The sequence below is a fragment of the Hyperolius riggenbachi genome, chromosome 1 (genome assembly GCF_040937935.1).
Source record: "Hyperolius riggenbachi isolate aHypRig1 chromosome 1, aHypRig1.pri, whole genome shotgun sequence".
In the NCBI taxonomy this organism is placed as follows: domain Eukaryota; kingdom Metazoa; phylum Chordata; class Amphibia; order Anura; family Hyperoliidae; genus Hyperolius; species Hyperolius riggenbachi.
Genome location: NC_090646.1, coordinates 435,165,034 through 435,183,945, shown reverse-complemented (window position 1 = coordinate 435,183,945; position 18,912 = coordinate 435,165,034). Strand labels below are relative to the sequence as shown.

At 46.1% G+C, this 18,912-nt stretch overlaps 1 protein-coding gene across 2 annotated transcripts in view; it reads left to right on the top strand.

The window, feature by feature from the left end:
- LOC137553164 (protein FAM240B-like) overlaps positions 1-18,912 on the top strand; it is a 98,922-nt gene that overhangs the window by 38,665 nt on the left and 41,345 nt on the right. Inside the window, exon 2 of one of the 2 annotated variants that reach the window (XM_068271435.1) lies at positions 2,716-2,804. The exons of the other annotated variant lie outside the window; for it this stretch is intronic. Coding sequence (XP_068127536.1) covers positions 2,786-2,804 — 19 coding nt within the window. The 5' untranslated portion in view covers positions 2,716-2,785. The remainder of the gene's footprint in view (positions 1-2,715; positions 2,805-18,912) is intronic. 2 annotated transcript variants of the gene reach the window in all.

Here is an 18,912-nt window from a genome sequence, read left to right as displayed (position 1 = left end):
GTATACACCAATATACAAGATACATAATTAGTGACAAAATACAAAAATGATGCCAAATACAGAATACAAAATACAGAATTGGTAATGACAGTGATAAAAGTAACATGATGAATAAAATGTATAATGATTTCAAGACACAGAAGGGGGAGAGAGCCCTGCCCTTGCGAGCTTACAATCTAAAGGTATTATTACTCTTTGTACTGGTACTGGATAACACTCACTGTGTAATCTGCTTAAACTACAGAATAGATCACAATGATTAAATGTGAAATGTAGCAATTTAGGGCAGCTAGTCAAATTGTAATGTTACTATAGCACTTTACAAAAAGTTACAAACGTATTTACCACTATACCAGAGTAAAAAAAAAGCTGAAATGACTACAAAGCACCTCATTAAATTAGGCATTTCTACCAAATTTGCATATCTTATCTTGTAAATTTACATATTGTAGATGATAGGCCTTCAACAACATATGAAGTGATTTTATTCAAAAGTATAATCTTACATTTAAGTTCATATCAAAGCAAGGCTTCCTCATTCAAACTCACTTTCATCATTAAGATATTTTGCAAGAGCAAAGCCCTTTTGAAATATTTTGGCACATGCTACATCCTGATAAACTTACGTGGCACAGCAAATGTTGTCCTCCTTAAACCACATTTTTCTCTTTTTATGCTGTTTTGTGACGGGATTTAAATAAAAGATGGGAATTCATTGCACTTCACTTTAGTAATCCTTTACAAGATCCAAAGCCAAACATTCCTGTGTGGCAGTTTAACAAAAAAAACATAAGTAGGAAGTTGAGGCGTCAACAAGATCAAAAATATGATGCAAATCTATCATTTAAAAATGTAATAGACTTACAGGCTTTTCAATTCAGAAGCTGAATGCACATCCCTAATATCCCTGCCAATCTAGTGAAGGTTCTCTCCTTCAACTTTCTCCAGAAGAGAATAAGAAGGTTCCCTTTAAAGAGAACCTGAACTGAAAATAAAAAGTCAACATAACCATACACAGGTCATACTTACCTCCCATGTAGTCTGCTCATCCATCCCTTTCTCCTCTCCTGCGTTCCATTTGTCCACTGTGATTGATGGAATTCTCTGTCATCTGCAATAATTCAGGTTGGAGTGAGCTTGAGATGTCACCCAGGGCATCACTGCTGAATATATGCAAATTGACCATTGGTGCCCTTAGACGCTAAGCACACATCCAGAACCGCTGGAATGCAATGATGTGTCAGCTTGTTAATTTGTACAGAGCCATTATAATCCAACATGCATACAGACTGTTTCGGATTGTTTGATCCTCATCAGTGCATGTCATGGATTAATGTGGCTCTATGGAGTAGGGCTTGTAACACCGAGAGGTACAGACTAAGCAGGAAGCTCATGGTGAACCAGAACTCATTGGAGTGTGTGAGGGGCTACAATGGTCCTAAAAGCCCCCTTACTAAAATACTAAGGAAAACAAAAGTTTGCTTTCTTAAAACAGAAAGAATTTGCGATAATTCAGGTTGGAGTGAGCTTAAGATGTCTCCCAGTGCATCACTGCTGAATATATGCAAATTAACCATTGTTGCCCTAAGAAGCTAAACACACCTCCAGAACCACTGGAATGCAATGATGTGTCAGCTTGTTAATTTGTACAGAGCCATAATAATCCAACATGCATACAGACTGTTTCAGATTGTTTGATCCTCATCAGTGCATGGTATGGATTAATTTGGCTCTATGGAGTAGGGCTTGTAACACCGAGAGGTACAGACTAACCAGCAAGCTCATGGTGAACCAGAACTCATTGGAGTGTGTGAGGGGCTACAATGGTCCTAAAAGCCCTCTTACTAAAATGTCTATTTGGTTTGATAGGAGTCATTTATTGCGCTGCACTTCTGTCCTGATTAATGACGGACTACTTTTTTAATCTCTCACATGTATTTTAGTACGTTTACTGTGTTTTGAAAAACTGATCATTGAGGGGATTTAGCATTTGCAAAACCATGCATACGCTATCCATACAAAAAGTTATGTTCTTTTCAGGAAAAAGAAACATTTGCAGGAAAATGTATATTCAATGTCTTTGCAAAGTGTAGGTGTACCAGCAAGTTTTCTCTAGGAGATAAATTGTAATCTATGTTTAAAGTAACTTTTCAGCACTCTGCAATTGAAAAAGTACCAAAAAGTAGAAGAAGTACGTTCAACATTATTCTGAGTATTTTCTTGCTTGCTGCTGGCTTAAAAGCACTTTTGATAAGATGTGAAACTATCACCTAGGAGAAAACTTAAGAGAAAAAGTGAATTGGATCAGGCCCAACAAGGACTTGGTTGCTGTTTGGTTTTTTTTTTAGTCCTGTATGTTATCTAATTCATAGTTTAAATGTCTTGATGAGTAAGCAGTTAATCCCTTAGATTTTATGGAATTGTTTAATTAAAAGTGCTGAAAAATTACTGAGATTAAACTCAATTAATTGAATCAAGGCTCATATACAGTACACATCCTTTTTTTATCATTATCCTGCTGAGTGCTGTTATATCTAAAAAATTGCAAAGGTGGCAAACTGGCTAATATATTAATTGAAATTCTATCTACTAGGTCATTAATAATTAAATTGAACAGAACTGGACCCAGTACCTCTGTAAACAGTTTTTCCATTTTCAGTGCTTTTAGAACTACTTTTTGCTTTGTGTCTCTTAGCCAGTTCTCTTGTCACATAGGTACACTCTCTTTCTGCTTGTCCCTGCATCCTCAGCTTTTGCACCTGGCTGTTGCGGGGAAGAATGCCAAATGCTTTTCCAGGCTCCAGGTACAGTATATTACATATATTGCTTTCCAATATCTAGGATTTGCATTCACCACTTCATAAAAGCTGAACATATGAGTCAGACAAGACCTGTCTTTAGTAAACTCATGCTGATGATCTGAAATGAGATTATTCTGCACTATATAATTTTTATGTAACTCCCCTTAGGATACTTTAAAACATTTCATACAAAGTTTGTGTTAAACTTACAGGTCTATAGTTTCCAGCTTTTAATTGTGTAAAATAGTATTTGTATTTATAAAAAAAAACTTTGTCAGCTGCAGAATGCAAAATTGTAGGAATTTCTGATCACTGTCTTTAAAGGGAATTTGAAGTGAAAATTAACTTATGAGATAATTAATTGTATGTGTAGTACAGATAAGAAACAGAACATTCGTAGCAAAGAACAGAGTCTCATATTGTTTCCAGTACAGGAAGAGTTAAGAAACGTTACTTGTTATCTATGCAAAAGAGCTTCTCTGAGCTTTCTGACCCACCTTGGGTCAGTGACAGTCCTATTTTCTGATGCACTTATACATCGAAAAAACAGTGAGACACAGCTTCAGATATGTTTTTACAGCAGTTTTTACAGCTCCGTTTAACCACTTGAGGACCCACCCTTTACCCCCCCTTAAGGACCAGCGCTGTTTTAGCTGATCTGTGCTGGGTGGGCTGTGCAGCCCCCAGCACAGATCAAACACCAGGCAGAGCGACCAGATCGCCCCCCTTTTTTCCCCACTAGGGGGATGATGTGCTGGGGGGGTCTGATCGTTCCTGCCTGCCTGGGTGTTGCGGGGGGGGGGGGCACCTCAAAGCCCCCCTCCGCAGCGAAATTCACCCCCTCCCTCTCCTCCCTCCCTTCCCCGGAGATCCGAGGCTGCACAGGAACGGATCTGTCCTGTGCAGCCTCTACCAGGCTCCTGCCTGTCATGTGACAGCGATCCCCGGCCGCTGATTGGCCGGGGATCGCTGATCTGATACAACGCTGCTACTGTTAGCAGCGTTGTAAAAATGTAAACAAAGCGGATTGTTAACATTTAGCCTGCGAGCCGCGATCGGCGGCCCGCAGGCTATTCACGGAGCCCCCCGCCATGAATTGACAGGAAGCAGCCGCTCGCGCGAGCGGCTGCTTCCTGATCAATTAGCCTGCAGCCGGCGAGGCAGAACTGCGTCGCTGGTCCTGCAGCTGCCACTTTGCCGACGCGCGGTATGAGTGCGCGGTCGGCAAGTGGTTAAAATATAGTGTATGGTTTGCAATTGCAAATATGACAGAATAATGCAATGTTATAAAAAATGCTATATAACTGAAAATGATAATATGAGACTCTCTTCTATGCTTCCAATGTTATGTTAATTATCCATACTACACATACAATTCATTATATCATAAGTTTTACTTTTTGCTTCAGTGTCACTTTAAAGTTTGAGTTTTTCTCTGAAGTTCAGTATTCCCATAACTTATTTAACGTATTTATTTAGCCTGTATTGTTCAATTTTTGAACCTTCTTTTAACCAACGGTTATGCCTCTCCAATTTATCATATCTTATGGTGGGAGAGCAGTATGTTTAATAGCAGCCTTCTTGCTGAGAAAGTTCCTCTTGCTAAATTGTTCAGTATCCATTGATGGATATAGCCACCTAGTAAAGCCCAGTAGTAACAAAGCAATGGTATGCACTTCAGCTTTAAATTACTAGATGAGGATGATGCACATGGCATCCCTACACTAGTAGTGGCGTAGGGATCACCATGGAAGCCATCGCGGCTGCTATGGGGCCCATAGTCAAGGGGGGGGGGGGCAGTACCATCAGCACTAGTACCTTTGGCTGGCTGCCTTTAGTCGGGAGCACTTTTGGCTACAAATACTAAGGGGCTATTTATTAATGGGGGTACCTTTGGCTACCAATACTAGGAGGTTTCCTAATTGTGGCAGGACACAAACTACCTAAAACTACCTAAAACTATTGTGTGTGGGAAGGCACAAAGGTGACTTTTTATGGCCCTAACCAAAATTTGCAGTGGAGTCCGATGGCTTCTAGTTATGCCCCTGCTTACTAGCCATAACTTCTCACTATTTGAGTTACTTGGCAGTGAAGAATATGGGTGCATCTTATTTCGGTTCCGCTCAGTACGGAATGGTGAGAGCTGAATGACGACTCTCCCTGCTGCCAGCTAAACTCCGAGGCGGCGTTACATACTAATGCCCCTCCGAGTTGTTGCAACTCGGAGGGAGATGTAATTCGGGGTCTGGCAGCCGCCAGACCACCGAATTACCGCTACGCGCCCCGCGCAGCATAGCATTGCTGCTATGAGGCGCCTAGTTTTGGCGCTCGGCTCTTAGAGCCGTGCACTGAAATCAGCTGATCCGGAAGAATATGACCTCAGTAGGCATACTGGCAACCCACCCTTGAGCAATATTGCTATGTAGGTTCCCATGATGATGAACATGACTGATTACATAGTGTGATGTAAATGGTTCACTGCACAGGCTCTTGAAATTAAATTAGTTTGGCATAACATACAAGAAAAACCTTTCTCCTAGGTTTCCCTTCTCTAGATAGTTATCTTGTCTGCCTTGATCTGAAAGTAATGTCATCAGTGAAAACATAATTTTCCCTTACTTAACCCTCCTGGCGGTTTGCTAAAAAATCGCCAGGGGGCAGCAAATCTTTTTAAAAAAAATTTTTTTTCATGTAGCGAGACAAAGTCTCGCTACATGATAGCCGCTGCTCAGCGGCATCCCCCCAGCCCCTCCGATCGCCGCCGGCGATCGGCGATCAGGAGATCCCATGGCGACGGGGCGGGATGACGTCACCGACGTCATCGACGTCGTGACGTCAAAGGGGATTCCTATCCACCCCATAGAGCTGCCTGGCACTGATTGGCCAGGCAGCGCACGGGGTCTGGGGGGGGGGGGGCGGCTGCGGCACGACGGATAGCGGCGGTTCGGCGGGTAGCGGCGGCAATCGGGCACTGCACGCAGCTAGCAAAGTGCTAGCTGCGTGCAGCAAAAAAAAAAATTATGCAAATCGGCCCAGCGGGGCCTGAGCGGGGTAACAGTAAAAAAGGGCGCAGGAGGCTAGTGGACAAATCGGGGGCCGCCATTCACTCCCATAATAAATATCGTTTAATGGGCGCCCGATAGGAAAAAAGGGCGCCGGAGAAAAATAACGTTTTAAAAGCGGCGCCCGGAGACTTAATGTTTTATTACTGCTTCTCATGATTACACATTATTTAATGATTTATACATTTTTTCATATTATTTTTAAACGAAAAACAGTACAATATTTTTTTCAAACATTATTTTTAAACGAAAAACAGTACAATTTTTTTTTTTTACATTATTTTTAAACGAAAAAAACGCACAATATGTTTTTGAAACTTTATTAATGCTTATCACAGGGGGGTCTTAGGTTTAGGCACCAACAGGGGGTCTTAGGTTTAGGCACCAACAGGGGGGTCTTAGGTTTAGGCACCAACAGGGGGGTCTTAGGTTTAGGCACCAACAGGGGGGTCTTAGGTTTAGGCACCACCAGGGGGGTCTTAGGTTTAGGCACCACCAGGGGGGTCTTAGGTTTAGGCACAACAGGGGGTCTTAGGTTTAGGCACCAACAGGGGGGTCTTAGGTTTAGGCACCAACAGGGGTGTCTTAGGTTTAGGCACCAACAGGGGGGTCTTAGGTTTAGGCACTAACAGGGGGGTCTTAGGTTTAGGCACTAACAGGGGGGTCTAGGGGTTAGGGGTAGGTACAGGGAGGGTTAGTTAGGCACCAACAGGGGGGGTCTTAGGTTTAGGCATCAACAGGGGGGTCTAGGGGTTAGGGGTAGGTACAGGGAGGGTCACTTAGTAATTTTTTTTTAAACGTTATTATACGTTTCACTATTTAAACGAAAGATTAACGTTTTTACAATTCCCCATTTAATGCACATTATTTAATGATTTATAACTTTATAAAACATTAATTTTAAACGAAATATAGTACAATACATTTTTAAACGTTATCCATGCTTATCGTTTAAAACCCCGCGCCCTTTTTTCCCAGCGCCCCTTTTTAACGTACGCCCTGAGCGGTGCCTTCCGGCGGCATAGCCCGAGCTCAGCTCGGGCTTACCGCCAGGAAGGTTAAACATACAGTTAATGCTGGTAACAGATATGATGCAGTTCTACATCATGTTCTGTTCAAAAGGTGCTGTAAATGTGAGAAAAGGGGATTCTGCTGCCTAAATATGTATGCAAAAATGTATGGGCATGTGAAAATTCATTTTCACCAAATGCATTGAAGTCAATTGGTTTCACAGATAAATATTTAGTAAAATGACCTGTCAATGCAGAATTACACATTCTAATAATAATTATGTGTGAAATTAATTTTGCAATACTTTAAAATGACGCATTACAATTTTGCATTATAATTGTGAATTTAGCAGGGACATTATTACTATGCAAAATACAAGCTCATCACTAATCTGAGTTCATAAATGATTGGATGTTCTGATCAAGCTTCAATTTTTGAACTAATAATTGTACTGTATACACTGGTGTATAAGCCTAATTTTTCAGCACAAAAAAATGTGCTGAAAAGTTACACCCTTGGCTTATATGGGAGTCAGTGGAGCAGAACAGACGGTGGAGCAGGTTTTGTTACTGGCAGGTTTTTGTTACTGGCTCCCTGCTGTGTCCGTGCCCCCCCCAGTGCCTGCAACATGGTGTGCAGAGAGTGCTGCTCAGGACTACCTGTGTCCCCTGGCTTGGGGAGCAAAGCGTGCAAGCAACGTGTCAGTGCAATTATCGGGGATTCTTCATGTGTGGCAATCACTGTATCCCATATCTATGACGCCATCTAGTGGGGCCTTGAGACACAGCAGTATCATCCTTGGGGCACATCTGGCTATGGGGAGGAAGGCTGACTTGCACTGGGGACACATCTGGCTACTGTGGAGGGGGCTTATACGCGAGTCAATCACTTTTTCCTGGTTTCTGAGGGAAAAGTGGGTACCTCGGTTTATACGCCAGTGTAATTTAAAAGAGAATGGAAGTAGAGACTAGAAACACTCAAAAGAGTCTTCTGCTGCTTCCAGGTAATTAAATAAGAGTTGGGTGGTGAGTGCCAAGGTGACAGAACTGTAGTGAAAATAACGTCATGAATAAAATTGCTTATTTTTTTACAATATTCCTTTATAAATGATTTAGTTATTGTTTGCCCATTGTAAAATCTTTCCTCAGCCCAGTTTACATTTTGAAATTTATCTCAGGTGACATAATCTCCTGTCTGGTGACCTCTGCGGAATGTTTGTTTACAGAGAGTTCCAAAGCCAATAGAAAATATATCTGGTCTCCAAGAATGCTCTGGGAGGAGTATTCCGCATATCTAAACAGCCTAGGCTAAATATCACTGGGAGGGTGGGGTGACATACCAATATAAAACAATATATACATATAAGAAGTATTTCTGATGCTGAAACAAGCAAAACTACTGTAAAAGTAGGTATCCTAAATAATTGACTGCATAATTTACTGCATTCTGCTATATGTCACTACAGTTCCTCTTTAACAGACTCTTTTTTTTCACTTCTCTTCGTAGATAACTGAAGTCTTTTTTCACTAATTGACAGTGTTAACTGCTTTAACCAGAAGCTGAAGAAGCATATTCGCTGCAGAATGCCTTTCACTATCCAGCTCATCTCTATTTATACATTTACTTGCCATAAAAAATGTTTTCTTGTGAGAGCTGTGTCCCATTGCATATCTAATTAGACAGTGCTTTTATGCACATTGAGATTTTCAGCACTGATTTATCATCTTTCCCGTGTACGGAATTCCAGTATGTTTTTTCTCTGCGCTTACATAAATTCATTCTTGTCTGCGACTAAAAGTTAACAATACAACATGGTGACATTGATATATGGAAATAACAAGGAGTTAATTAGAGACTTCATCTCTAAACAGGCTCTGGTGTGCTGCAATGTTATCCCTGATGACAGTTGCTGAAGTTGTAAATCATACTCACAAGTGCCTGTTTATACAGCTATGGTGATTTACCTTAGGGACATTTACATTTTTGAATGTTCATATTTACAACACAGCCATTTAATAAACTAATTTATGAAATCGTTGCATACCAATGCAAAACCGTTTAGTATTTAATTAAGGTCCTATACCCAGTGGTGCTCAGCAGAGCTCGAATATTCGAGTAGCTCGAATATTCGAGCTCTTTTTCAGCTATCCGAGCTCGGTATTCGAGCTCCGAATAGCTGTAGCTATTCGAATGGGCTATCCGAGTACACTCGAATAGCCCATTCACTATTCGAGCTATTCGAGCAAACGGCGCTATTCGAGCTCGGTACCGAGCTCGAATAGCGTCATAGCCCAGATTGATGTCCTTAGAGCCAATCAGAGGGCTCCCAGGCCCTCTGACGGCAGCCAATCACAGAGGGGGACCCTGGCCAGCCCCTACCCTATAAATAGCGGCCGCCATGTTCCGTTTCTCCATGCTTGCCTGAGACTTGTACAGAGAGAGAGTTGCTCCTTTGTGCTTTGGCTTAGCAAGTACTCTATTGTGATCATTTACCTAGCGTTTTTGCTCACCTACACCTGCCATATACACCTATATTGTTGTTAGTTAGATAGACATTGTATTTTAGTTAGTAGCTTGTGTGTTACATTAGAGACAGGCAGCTGCTGCAAGCTTACAGGTTTAGGCCTCAGGGGGGCCTTGCCTCTGTGGGCAGCTGTCCTCTGTTTATTTCTCTCATCTATACCAGTATTTCTGCTGTCCTTTACTAATAGTATTGTAGTTATACTGTACTAGGAGTAGGACACTCACTGACTGTCACTGTTTATAGGCTACTAGCTAGCTCCTGCGTGTGTGCACTCACTCACTGTCTGTGTGTACACACACTCTATTTCCTTCTGATTACTGATAGATTATTGTTAGTTAGTTGTACTTACTGTTACTACTTACTCTTACTGTACTAGGAGTCTAGGACACTCAGTCAGACAGTCACTGTGTTCATAGGCTACTAGCTCCTGCGTGCGGTCACTCACTGTCTGAGTGTACACACACCACCCACACTCCATTTCCTTCTGATCGCTGATTGATTATTGTAATTAGTTAGTTCTACTTACTGTTACTACTTACTCTTACTGTACTAGGAGTCTAGGACACTCAGTCACTGTGTTCATAGGCTACTAGCTCCTGCGTGCGGTCACTCACTGTCTGAGTGTACACACACCACCCACACTCCATTTCCTTCTGATCGCTGATTGATTATTGTAATTAGTTAGTTCTACTTACTGTTACTACTTACTCTTACTGTACTAGGAGTCTAGGACACTCAGTCACTGTGTTCATAGGCTACTAGCTCCTGCGTGCGGTCACTCACTGTCTGAGTGTACACACACCACCCACACTCCATTTCCTTCTGATCGCTGATTGATTATTGTAATTAGTTAGTTCTACTTACTGTTACTACTTACTCTTACTGTACTAGGAGTCTAGGACACTCAGTCACTGTGTTCATAGGCTACTAGCTCCTGCGTGCGGTCACTCACTGTCTGAGTGTACACACACCACCCACACTCCATTTCCTTCTGATCGCTGATTGATTATTGTAATTAGTTAGTTCTACTTACTGTTACTACTTACTCTTACTGTACTAGGAGTCTAGGACACTCAGTCACTGTGTGTTCATAGGCTACTAGCTCCTGCGTGCGGTCACTCACTGTCTGAGTGTACACACACCACCCACACTCCATTTCCTTCTGATCGCTGATTGATTATTGTAATTAGTTAGTTCTACTTACTGTTACTACTTACTCTTACTGTACTAGGAGTCTAGGACACTCAGTCACTGTGTTCATAGGCTACTAGCTCCTGCGTGCGGGCACTCACTGTCTGAGTGTACACACACCACCCACACTCCATTTCCTTCTGATCGCTGATTGATTATTGTAATTAGTTAGTTCTACTTACTGTTACTACTTACTCTTACTGTACTAGGAGTCTAGGACACTCAGTCACTGTGTTCATAGGCTACTAGCTCCTGCGTGCGGTCACTCACTGTCTGAGTGTACACACACCACCCACACTCCATTTCCTTCTGATCGCTGATTGATTATTGTAATTAGTTAGTTCTACTTACTGTTACTACTTACTCTTACTGTACTAGGAGTCTAGGACACTCAGTCACTGTGTGTTCATAGGCTACTAGCTCCTGCGTGCGGTCACTCACTGTCTGAGTGTACACACACCACCCACACTCCATTTCCTTCTGATCGCTGATTGATTATTGTAATTAGTTAGTTCTACTTACTGTTACTACTTACTCTTACTGTACTAGGAGTCTAGGACACTCAGTCACTGTGTTCATAGGCTACTAGCTCCTGCGTGCGGGCACTCACTGTCTGAGTGTACACACACTAAATTTACTTGTGATTACTACTGATTATTGTAACTGCTAGTTGTACTTCCTGACTGTTACTACTTACTTACTGTACTAGGGGACACTCACTCAGTCACCTCACCAACCAACCCACTCCATTAAAGTACCCCACTTTTCACCCGCCCTTTTAAAAAACTTTTGTCTATACGCCCAAAACATTGAAGATGTCTGGAAGTGGCAGCCAGCGCGGTTTGGGCAAGGGGAAGGGCAGCAAGGGAATCAGGAGGAGAGGGAGCAGCATTGTGGCAAGCCGCGGCCGCGGGCGCGCCACCATGCACAGTTCCGCAGCAGCAGCAGCAGCGTCAGTGGCTAACATTCCTCCCATAGCCACTGGCCGTGGACGCCTTGGGCGCCGCCCAGCAGGAGCATCTGCAACTCATGCTGCAGAGACACAGCAGCAGCAGCGTGTAGCACCTGCTCCCATTTTCCTCCAGCCGGGTCGGAAACGTCCCATTGAGGAAAAGGATGCAGACACTGTGGTGCAACTCATGACGGAGGATGAGCAGCCCGCCATCAGCTCTGCATCCGAGGCCTCCACCCTCACCACCACCACCACCCCTGTTCGCAGCAGCCGCCCAGCAGGGTCTGGGGAGGAGGCCAGTTCACCGTCACTCGCCGACCTGTCATTCAGCAGTCTTTTGACCCCAGGCATCATGAGTAAATTGTCTGCTGTTGTTGGCGATCTTGAGGAGGAGATGCTGATGGGCACTTTGGGGGATGAGGGATTGGACAGCAAGACTGTGGCGACAGTCAAGCAGCCCATCCATGCATCAGGAGAGGAGTTTGGGGGGTCCTCATCCCAGCAGGACATGTTTCAGGAGGGGGAGGATGATGATGACCCGGTGACAGACAGAGACTGGGTGCCACCACCTCCAGGGGATGTCGTCCTCAGCAGCTCTGAGGAGGAGGAGGAGGATGCGCTTGTGGGCCTTGCAAGGAGGCGCATCATTGCAAGCATTGGCAGCGTCCCACACCCTGCTGGTGTCTCAGGCTCAGCAGCAGCAGCATCAGCCAGTACCACCACCAGCCGCACCCAAGCCCCCCCCCCAACCACCACAGGGAGACAGGCAGCAGCGCTTCCATGCCGTAGGGGGATGTTTCTGTCACCAATCTGGCGCTTTTTCACTATGCCCACTGTGTACAGCAAGTACGCCACTTGCAACCACTGTCAGCGGAAGTTGAGCAGAGGTGCAGACCCCTTAAAGTTCAGCACCAGCTCGCTCATCAACCACCTTGCGGCTAAACATTTCCACCAGCATGAGGAGTTCCAGAGGCTGAAGGCATCTGGTGCTGGCAGTGGCACCACACCCATCACTGCACAGCCTTCAGCAGCAGCAGCAGCAACAGCAGCCACCCGCCCTCCTGCTCCTCCAGCAGCACCAGCAGGAGTGCGGAAACGCACTGCTCCTCCCCCCTCTGCAACTCCTGCCGCCGACACTGAGGCCTGTTCTGGCAGCCAGTCCTCAGTGGCCTCCTCTGCTGTGTCTGCTGATTCCCGTGTCAGCAAAAGGCCACGCCAGAGCCTTTTGAGCGAGTCCTTCCAGGGGGTGGTTAGGGCTCTGCCTCCCAGCAGCCGTCGCGTGCGGCAGCTGAACGGCTTGCTGGCACGGGCCATGTGCTCCCAACTCCTGCCGTACACGCTCGTGCAGGAGGGGAGCGACATTCGTGCGCTGCTTGCTTGCGCAGCCCCAGACTGGCAGCTCCCCAGCAGACACTTTTTCTCCCGCAAGGCCATTCCTGCACTGCACCGCTTTGTGATGGCCAATGTGGAGCGAGGGCTGGAGCACGCGGTTGGTGAAAGGGTCCACGTCACCATGGACTCCTGGAGCAGCCGCTTCGGGACAGGCCGCTACCTGTCCTTCACTGTCCACTGGGTCAGCTTGGTGGAAGGGGGTGAGGATGGGAGAGCAGCAGCGGGCACAGCAGCAGCAGCAACACAGTGGGTGGTGCCACCCCGCAGGGTCAGGGGAACTGCAGCAGGTTCCTCCGATCCTCTGCCATCCTCCGGCACACCTGGCCAAACCCCCCGCCTCAGCAGCAGCGTGAAGGCCCGCCACTGCCAAGCGCTGCTGCACTTGGTCAGCCTTGGGAAGACCAAGCTGACGGCAACCCATGTGTTGGCCAAACTCCAGGAGCAGGAGAGGATTTGGCTGACCCCCAGAGGCCTCAGAGTCGGAGAGGTGGTGGCCGACAATGGGGCCAATCTGGTTGCCGCAATAGACAGGGGAAACCTGACCCACATCCCCTGTCTTGCCCACGTGCTGAACCTGGTGGTGCAGAAGTTCCTGCGCACCTACCAGGGGATGGGCGAACTGCTGGAAACGGCAAGGAATGTTGTGCGTCACTTCCGGCGCTCGGCTGCAGCCTGTGCGAGCCTGGAAGACGTGCAAAAGGTGCTGGATCTGCCACGCCATCGGCTGATCCTTGACGTTCCGACTCGCTGGAACTCCACCCTGGCGATGTTGGAGCGTCTGGTTGAACAGAGGCACGCTGTCAAACAGTACCTTGCCCTGGCCACTGTTTCCGCAGCTCTGAGAAGGGACAAGACCAGCAACTTCCCGTCCATCGTCCCCGATGATGACTGGAGGCACATGCAGCAGGTGTGCTTAGTGCTGGCTCCCTTCCTGCAGGCCACAAACATGGTGAGCAGGGACCATGCTATGGTCTGCGAGTGGGTGCCCCTGGTTTCTCTGCTGAACAGGGCCCTCAATGCTTTGCTGGAACAGGGAGCGGCAGCCTTGGACCAGCAGGAGCGGCAACCAGCTGCGCAGTCCACCTCTGAGGGGGAGGAGGAGGAGGACTTGGTGGAGGTCCCTGACCTGGCTGCTGATGAGGGGGATCAGCACAGCGCAGCTGAGTTGGTGCGGGGGTGGAGAGAGGATGAGGCGGCAGAGGAGGAGGATGAGGACAGCACTGACGTCGATGTGCCAGCAGACGTGGCCCGCCTCTTCCCAATGGCAGCGCACATGCTGACGTGCCTGCGCAGGGACCCCAGGGTGATCCAGATGAAGCAGAGGGAGGACATCTGGATCAGCATGATGTTGGACCCACGCCTCAAGGGGAAGTTGAGCCAGTTCCTGCCGCCTGCAGGAGGAGACCCAGCGCAACAAATAAGGAGCTTGCAGCAGGCCCTTGTTGAGCGCTTGGAGGAAGCCTTCCCCCAGCCTTCCACCCCCACTGTCCAGCAGCCAGCACAGAGGCAGCAGCAGGTGCCTGCATCCAGCAGCAGCAAGCGCCCCACAGACCTGCTGTCTCTCAGCCACGAGCTCTACAGGACTGTAGAGGCTCCGGCAGCAGTGACTAGAGAGGAGATGCATGCAGCAGCATCCTCCTCCGGTCACAGCCAGCGCCTGACCCGCATGGTGGCTGACTACATGGGGTCGTACAGCGGGCTTGACAGCGATGCCCCTGTTGATCCCATGGAGTATTGGGTCAAGCGCATGGAGATCTGGAGCGAGCTGGCGCAGTACGCCCTGGAAGTGCTGTCCTGCCCCCCTTCCAGCGTGCTGTCCGAGCGCTGCTTCAGTGCAGCTGGTGGCGTGGTCACCGAGAAACGCTCACGTCTGTCTCACAAGTCTGTGGACAGACTGACGTTTCTCAAGATGAACCAGGCGTGGGTGGAAGGCGAGTTCCTGGCCCCTGTTGTCGGCGAGAGGGGGACATGAACTGGCTGCCGGAACCATCGTTAATGTGCCTTACCACCCTTTACCACCTCCTGGCTCCTGCTCACTAAGCCAGCCTGGTTCACTTTGACTATTACGTCGCCTGCAGCCACACATTTTACACCTACAGTGGGCTGCTGTGTACTGCCCTTCTGCTGTCTGTCTGTGTTTCCCACTGCCAGGGTACACAGATGATTTACCTTCTGCTGCCACTCTGCCACCAGCTATTACGTCAAACAATAGCTATATTGGTTGCAAAACCAAAAACCAAAAAACCATAAAAAAAAAAAAAGGTTTAATTTTTCTGAGGTGCCCGGGTTGAAAACTGTGTTGTCCCAGTTGTGTATTGGACACAATGTGGGCTGCACGACCGCTGTCTGGGACCTCCTGTTGTGTTTATTTACAGCCCTGGTATCACCGCTAGGTACCAGGGCTATTATGTCACGCTGCCTACCTGCTGCCACACTCACACTGCTCCTCCATACCTCCTCCTGCTGCTGCTGCTGCTGTCTGTCTGTGTTTCCCACTGCCAGGGTACACAGATGATTTACCTTCTGCTGCCACTCTGCCACCAGCTATTACGTCAAACAATAGCTGCTCGCCTACTCCTCCATTCCTCCTCCTGCTGCTGCTGTCTGTCTGTGTTTCCCACTGCCAGGGTACACAGATGATTTACCTTCTGCTGCCACTCTGCCACCAGCTATTACGTCAAACAATAGCTATATTGGTTGCAAAACCAAAAACCAAAAAACCATAAAAAAAAAAAAAAGGTTTAATTTTTCTGAGGTGCCCGGGTTGAAAACTGTGTTGTCCCAGTTGTGTATTGGACACAATGTGGGCTGCACGACCGCTGTCTGGGACCTCCTGTTGTGTTTATTTACAGCCCTGGTATCACCGCTAGGTACCAGGGCTATTATGTCACGCTGCCTACCTGCTGCCACACTCACACTGCTCCTCCATACCTCCTCCTGCTGCTGCTGCTGCTGTCTGTCTGTGTTTCCCACTGCCAGGGTACACAGATGATTTACCTTCTGCTGCCACTCTGCCACCAGCTATTACGTCAAACAATAGCTGCTCGCCTACTCCTCCATTCCTCCTCCTGCTGCTGCTGTCTGTCTGTGTTTCCCACTGCCAGGGTACACAGATGATTTACCTTCTGCTGCCACTCTGCCACCAGCTATTACGTCAAACAATAGCTATATTGGTTGCAAAACCAAAAACCAAAAAACCATAAAAAAAAAAAAGGTTTAATTTTTCTGAGGTGCCCGGGTTGAAAACTGTGTTGTCCCAGTTGTGTATTGGACACAATGTGGGCTGCACGACCGCTGTCTGGGACCTCCTGTTGTGTTTATTTACAGCCCTGGTATCACCGCTAGGTACCAGGGCTATTATGTCACGCTGCCTACCTGCTGCCACACTCACACTGCTCCTCCATACCTCCTCCTGCTGCTGCTGCTGCTGTCTGTCTGTGTTTCCCACTGCCAGGGTACACAGATGATTTACCTTCTGCTGCCACTCTGCCACCAGCTATTACGTCAAACAATAGCTGCTCGCCTACTCCTCCATTCCTCCTCCTGCTGCTGCTGTCTGTCTGTGTTTCCCACTGCCAGGGTACACAGATGATTTACCTTCTGCTGCCACTCTGCCACCAGCTATTACGTCAAACAATAGCTATATTGGTTGCAAAACCAAAACCAAACAAACCATTAAAAAAAAAAATAAGGTTTAATTTTTCTGAGGTGCCCGGGTTGAAAACTGTGTTGTCCCAGTTGTGTATTGGACACAATGTGGGCTGCACGACCGCTGTCTGGGACCTCCTGTTGTGTTTATTTACAGCCCTGGTATCACCGCTAGGTACCAGGGCTATTATGTCACGGCGAGCTGCCTGCCTCATTGACTGCCTGCTGCCACACACTCATCCTCCTCCTCCTGCTGCTGAATTTACCTCCTGCTGTCTTTGTGTTTCCGCTGCCAGGGAGCACATACAATGGCGCTTCCAACATGCGTGCGCCCACCAGCTATTTGTTACGCTCAAAAATAGCTGCATTTCTTTAAAAAAAAATTGAAAAGAGAAATACGTGAAGAAGAAGAAGACGATATTGAAAAGGAAGGAGAAGATGAAGAAGAAGAAGAAGAAGAAGAAGAAGAAGAAGAAGAAGAAGAAGAAGAAGAAGAAGAAGAAGAAGAAGAAGAAGAAGATATAGAAGAAGAAGAAGAAGAAGAAGAAGAAGAAGAAGAAGATATAGAAGAAGATATAGAAGAAGACGATATAGAAGAAGATATAGAAGAAGACGATATAGAAGAAGAAGATATAGAAGAAGACGATATAGAAGAAGACGATATAGAAGAAGAAGAAGAAAGATAAAGAAGAAGAAGAACAAGTATATACAGTAACACTACTGAACAAAATTAAGGACACAACTTCTCTTTCCACATTTTTTTTTAAAGGAACATCCCCACATAATCACTTGCTGTTGTTACTTGGAAAAAAAGAGGTTTCTTGCATCATTCACCCTCAAAACAAGTGTTGGAAGCTATTTAAGGCCAATTCGAATAGTCAGCTCGAATAGTTAGCTCGAATACCGACTCGAATAGTGAGCTCGAAGTCCGAGGTCGAATCGAATAGTAAAAATTATTCAACTCGAATATTCGAATGACCTCGAATAATTTACTATTCGAATTCGACCAAACTCGAATTTTAAAAAGGGGTATTTGAGCACCACTACCTATACCCTAAAAATAATTACACAATTTTTCTAAAACTCGATATACTATTATGTAATATTGTAGTTGCTTTATACAGTATTGAAGTTTTTATATATATATATATTTAATGCATGTTTGTATGTTGCTATACAAGTAATTTGTCATATTGCAAACTGCTGTAAAACTTAAAGTGACTATGTCTCCATGTACACACTTAATTACATACATATGAGCAGTCTTATGTTTATATTCCTACTGATTAGCTGATCTCTGTAAATCTTTCCAAGTCCACTGTAACCTGACTCTTTCTAAGGTACACACCATACAATTGCTAGGTACACACCATACAATTTTCTGTTATGCTGGGGATACACGGTACGTTTCTGTACCGTGTATCGACCAGCTGATCCGGCCAGCTGATAATATTCAGCTGGTCCGATCAAGCCGCTCGACCCCCGCCCGCTCGATCCCCGCCGGCGGACAAGGGCAGGGAATCGAGCGCTGATAAGGAAGCGCCGGCGGGGACGAGCGGTAATCGATGTTAAATTTTCTGTTAGAATGCATAATTAGATTATTTTCTGTAGAGGCTGATCATTATCTCTGGTGCATTGTCTTCTGGTTATCTCCTGCTGAGTACAACAATGCCTAATTGCTAGGCAGATAGATGGTTAGATAATTTCCAACATTTTGGAATTTATCTATCTGGCAGGTAAATCTTACAGAGAATCGTACAGAAAATTGCGTGGTGTATTCCCAGCTAAACAGAAAACCTAGAAACAGAAACCTCTAACAGAAAATTGTATGGTGAAATCTAACACAAAAGGGTATGGTGTGTACTAGGCATAAAGACCATGGAGGTTACAATAGAAGCCATTCCTTTCCCCTAACAGCTACGCCAAGCTAGTGATGTCAGACCCCACCCATACCCTCCTATCTAGTTCATATGATCCTGAACCTCTTCCATCATCTGTTAATGAGGAGGAATATAAGCATAACTCTGTCAATACTATGGACTATATAATGTACATGGATACATAGTCAGCTTAATAGTTTTCGTTTAATTTCAGGCACGTTTAAGATAGAACAAAACAATCTTCCAGCCCCTCATAGTCTCTGTGTCCCTCACCGCAGATGCGCAGCCAGCTGCTGTAATGGTCCACGGCCCGGTCGTGCTATCTTCTTCTGCGCATGCGTGGGTGTGCACATGACCCTCTCGTTGTTACCCTCCTGTTGCCAGGAGAATTCTGTTCAGGCACAGTAGAACTGCACCTATGCAGAATAGGTGCGACCACGAGCATGCACAC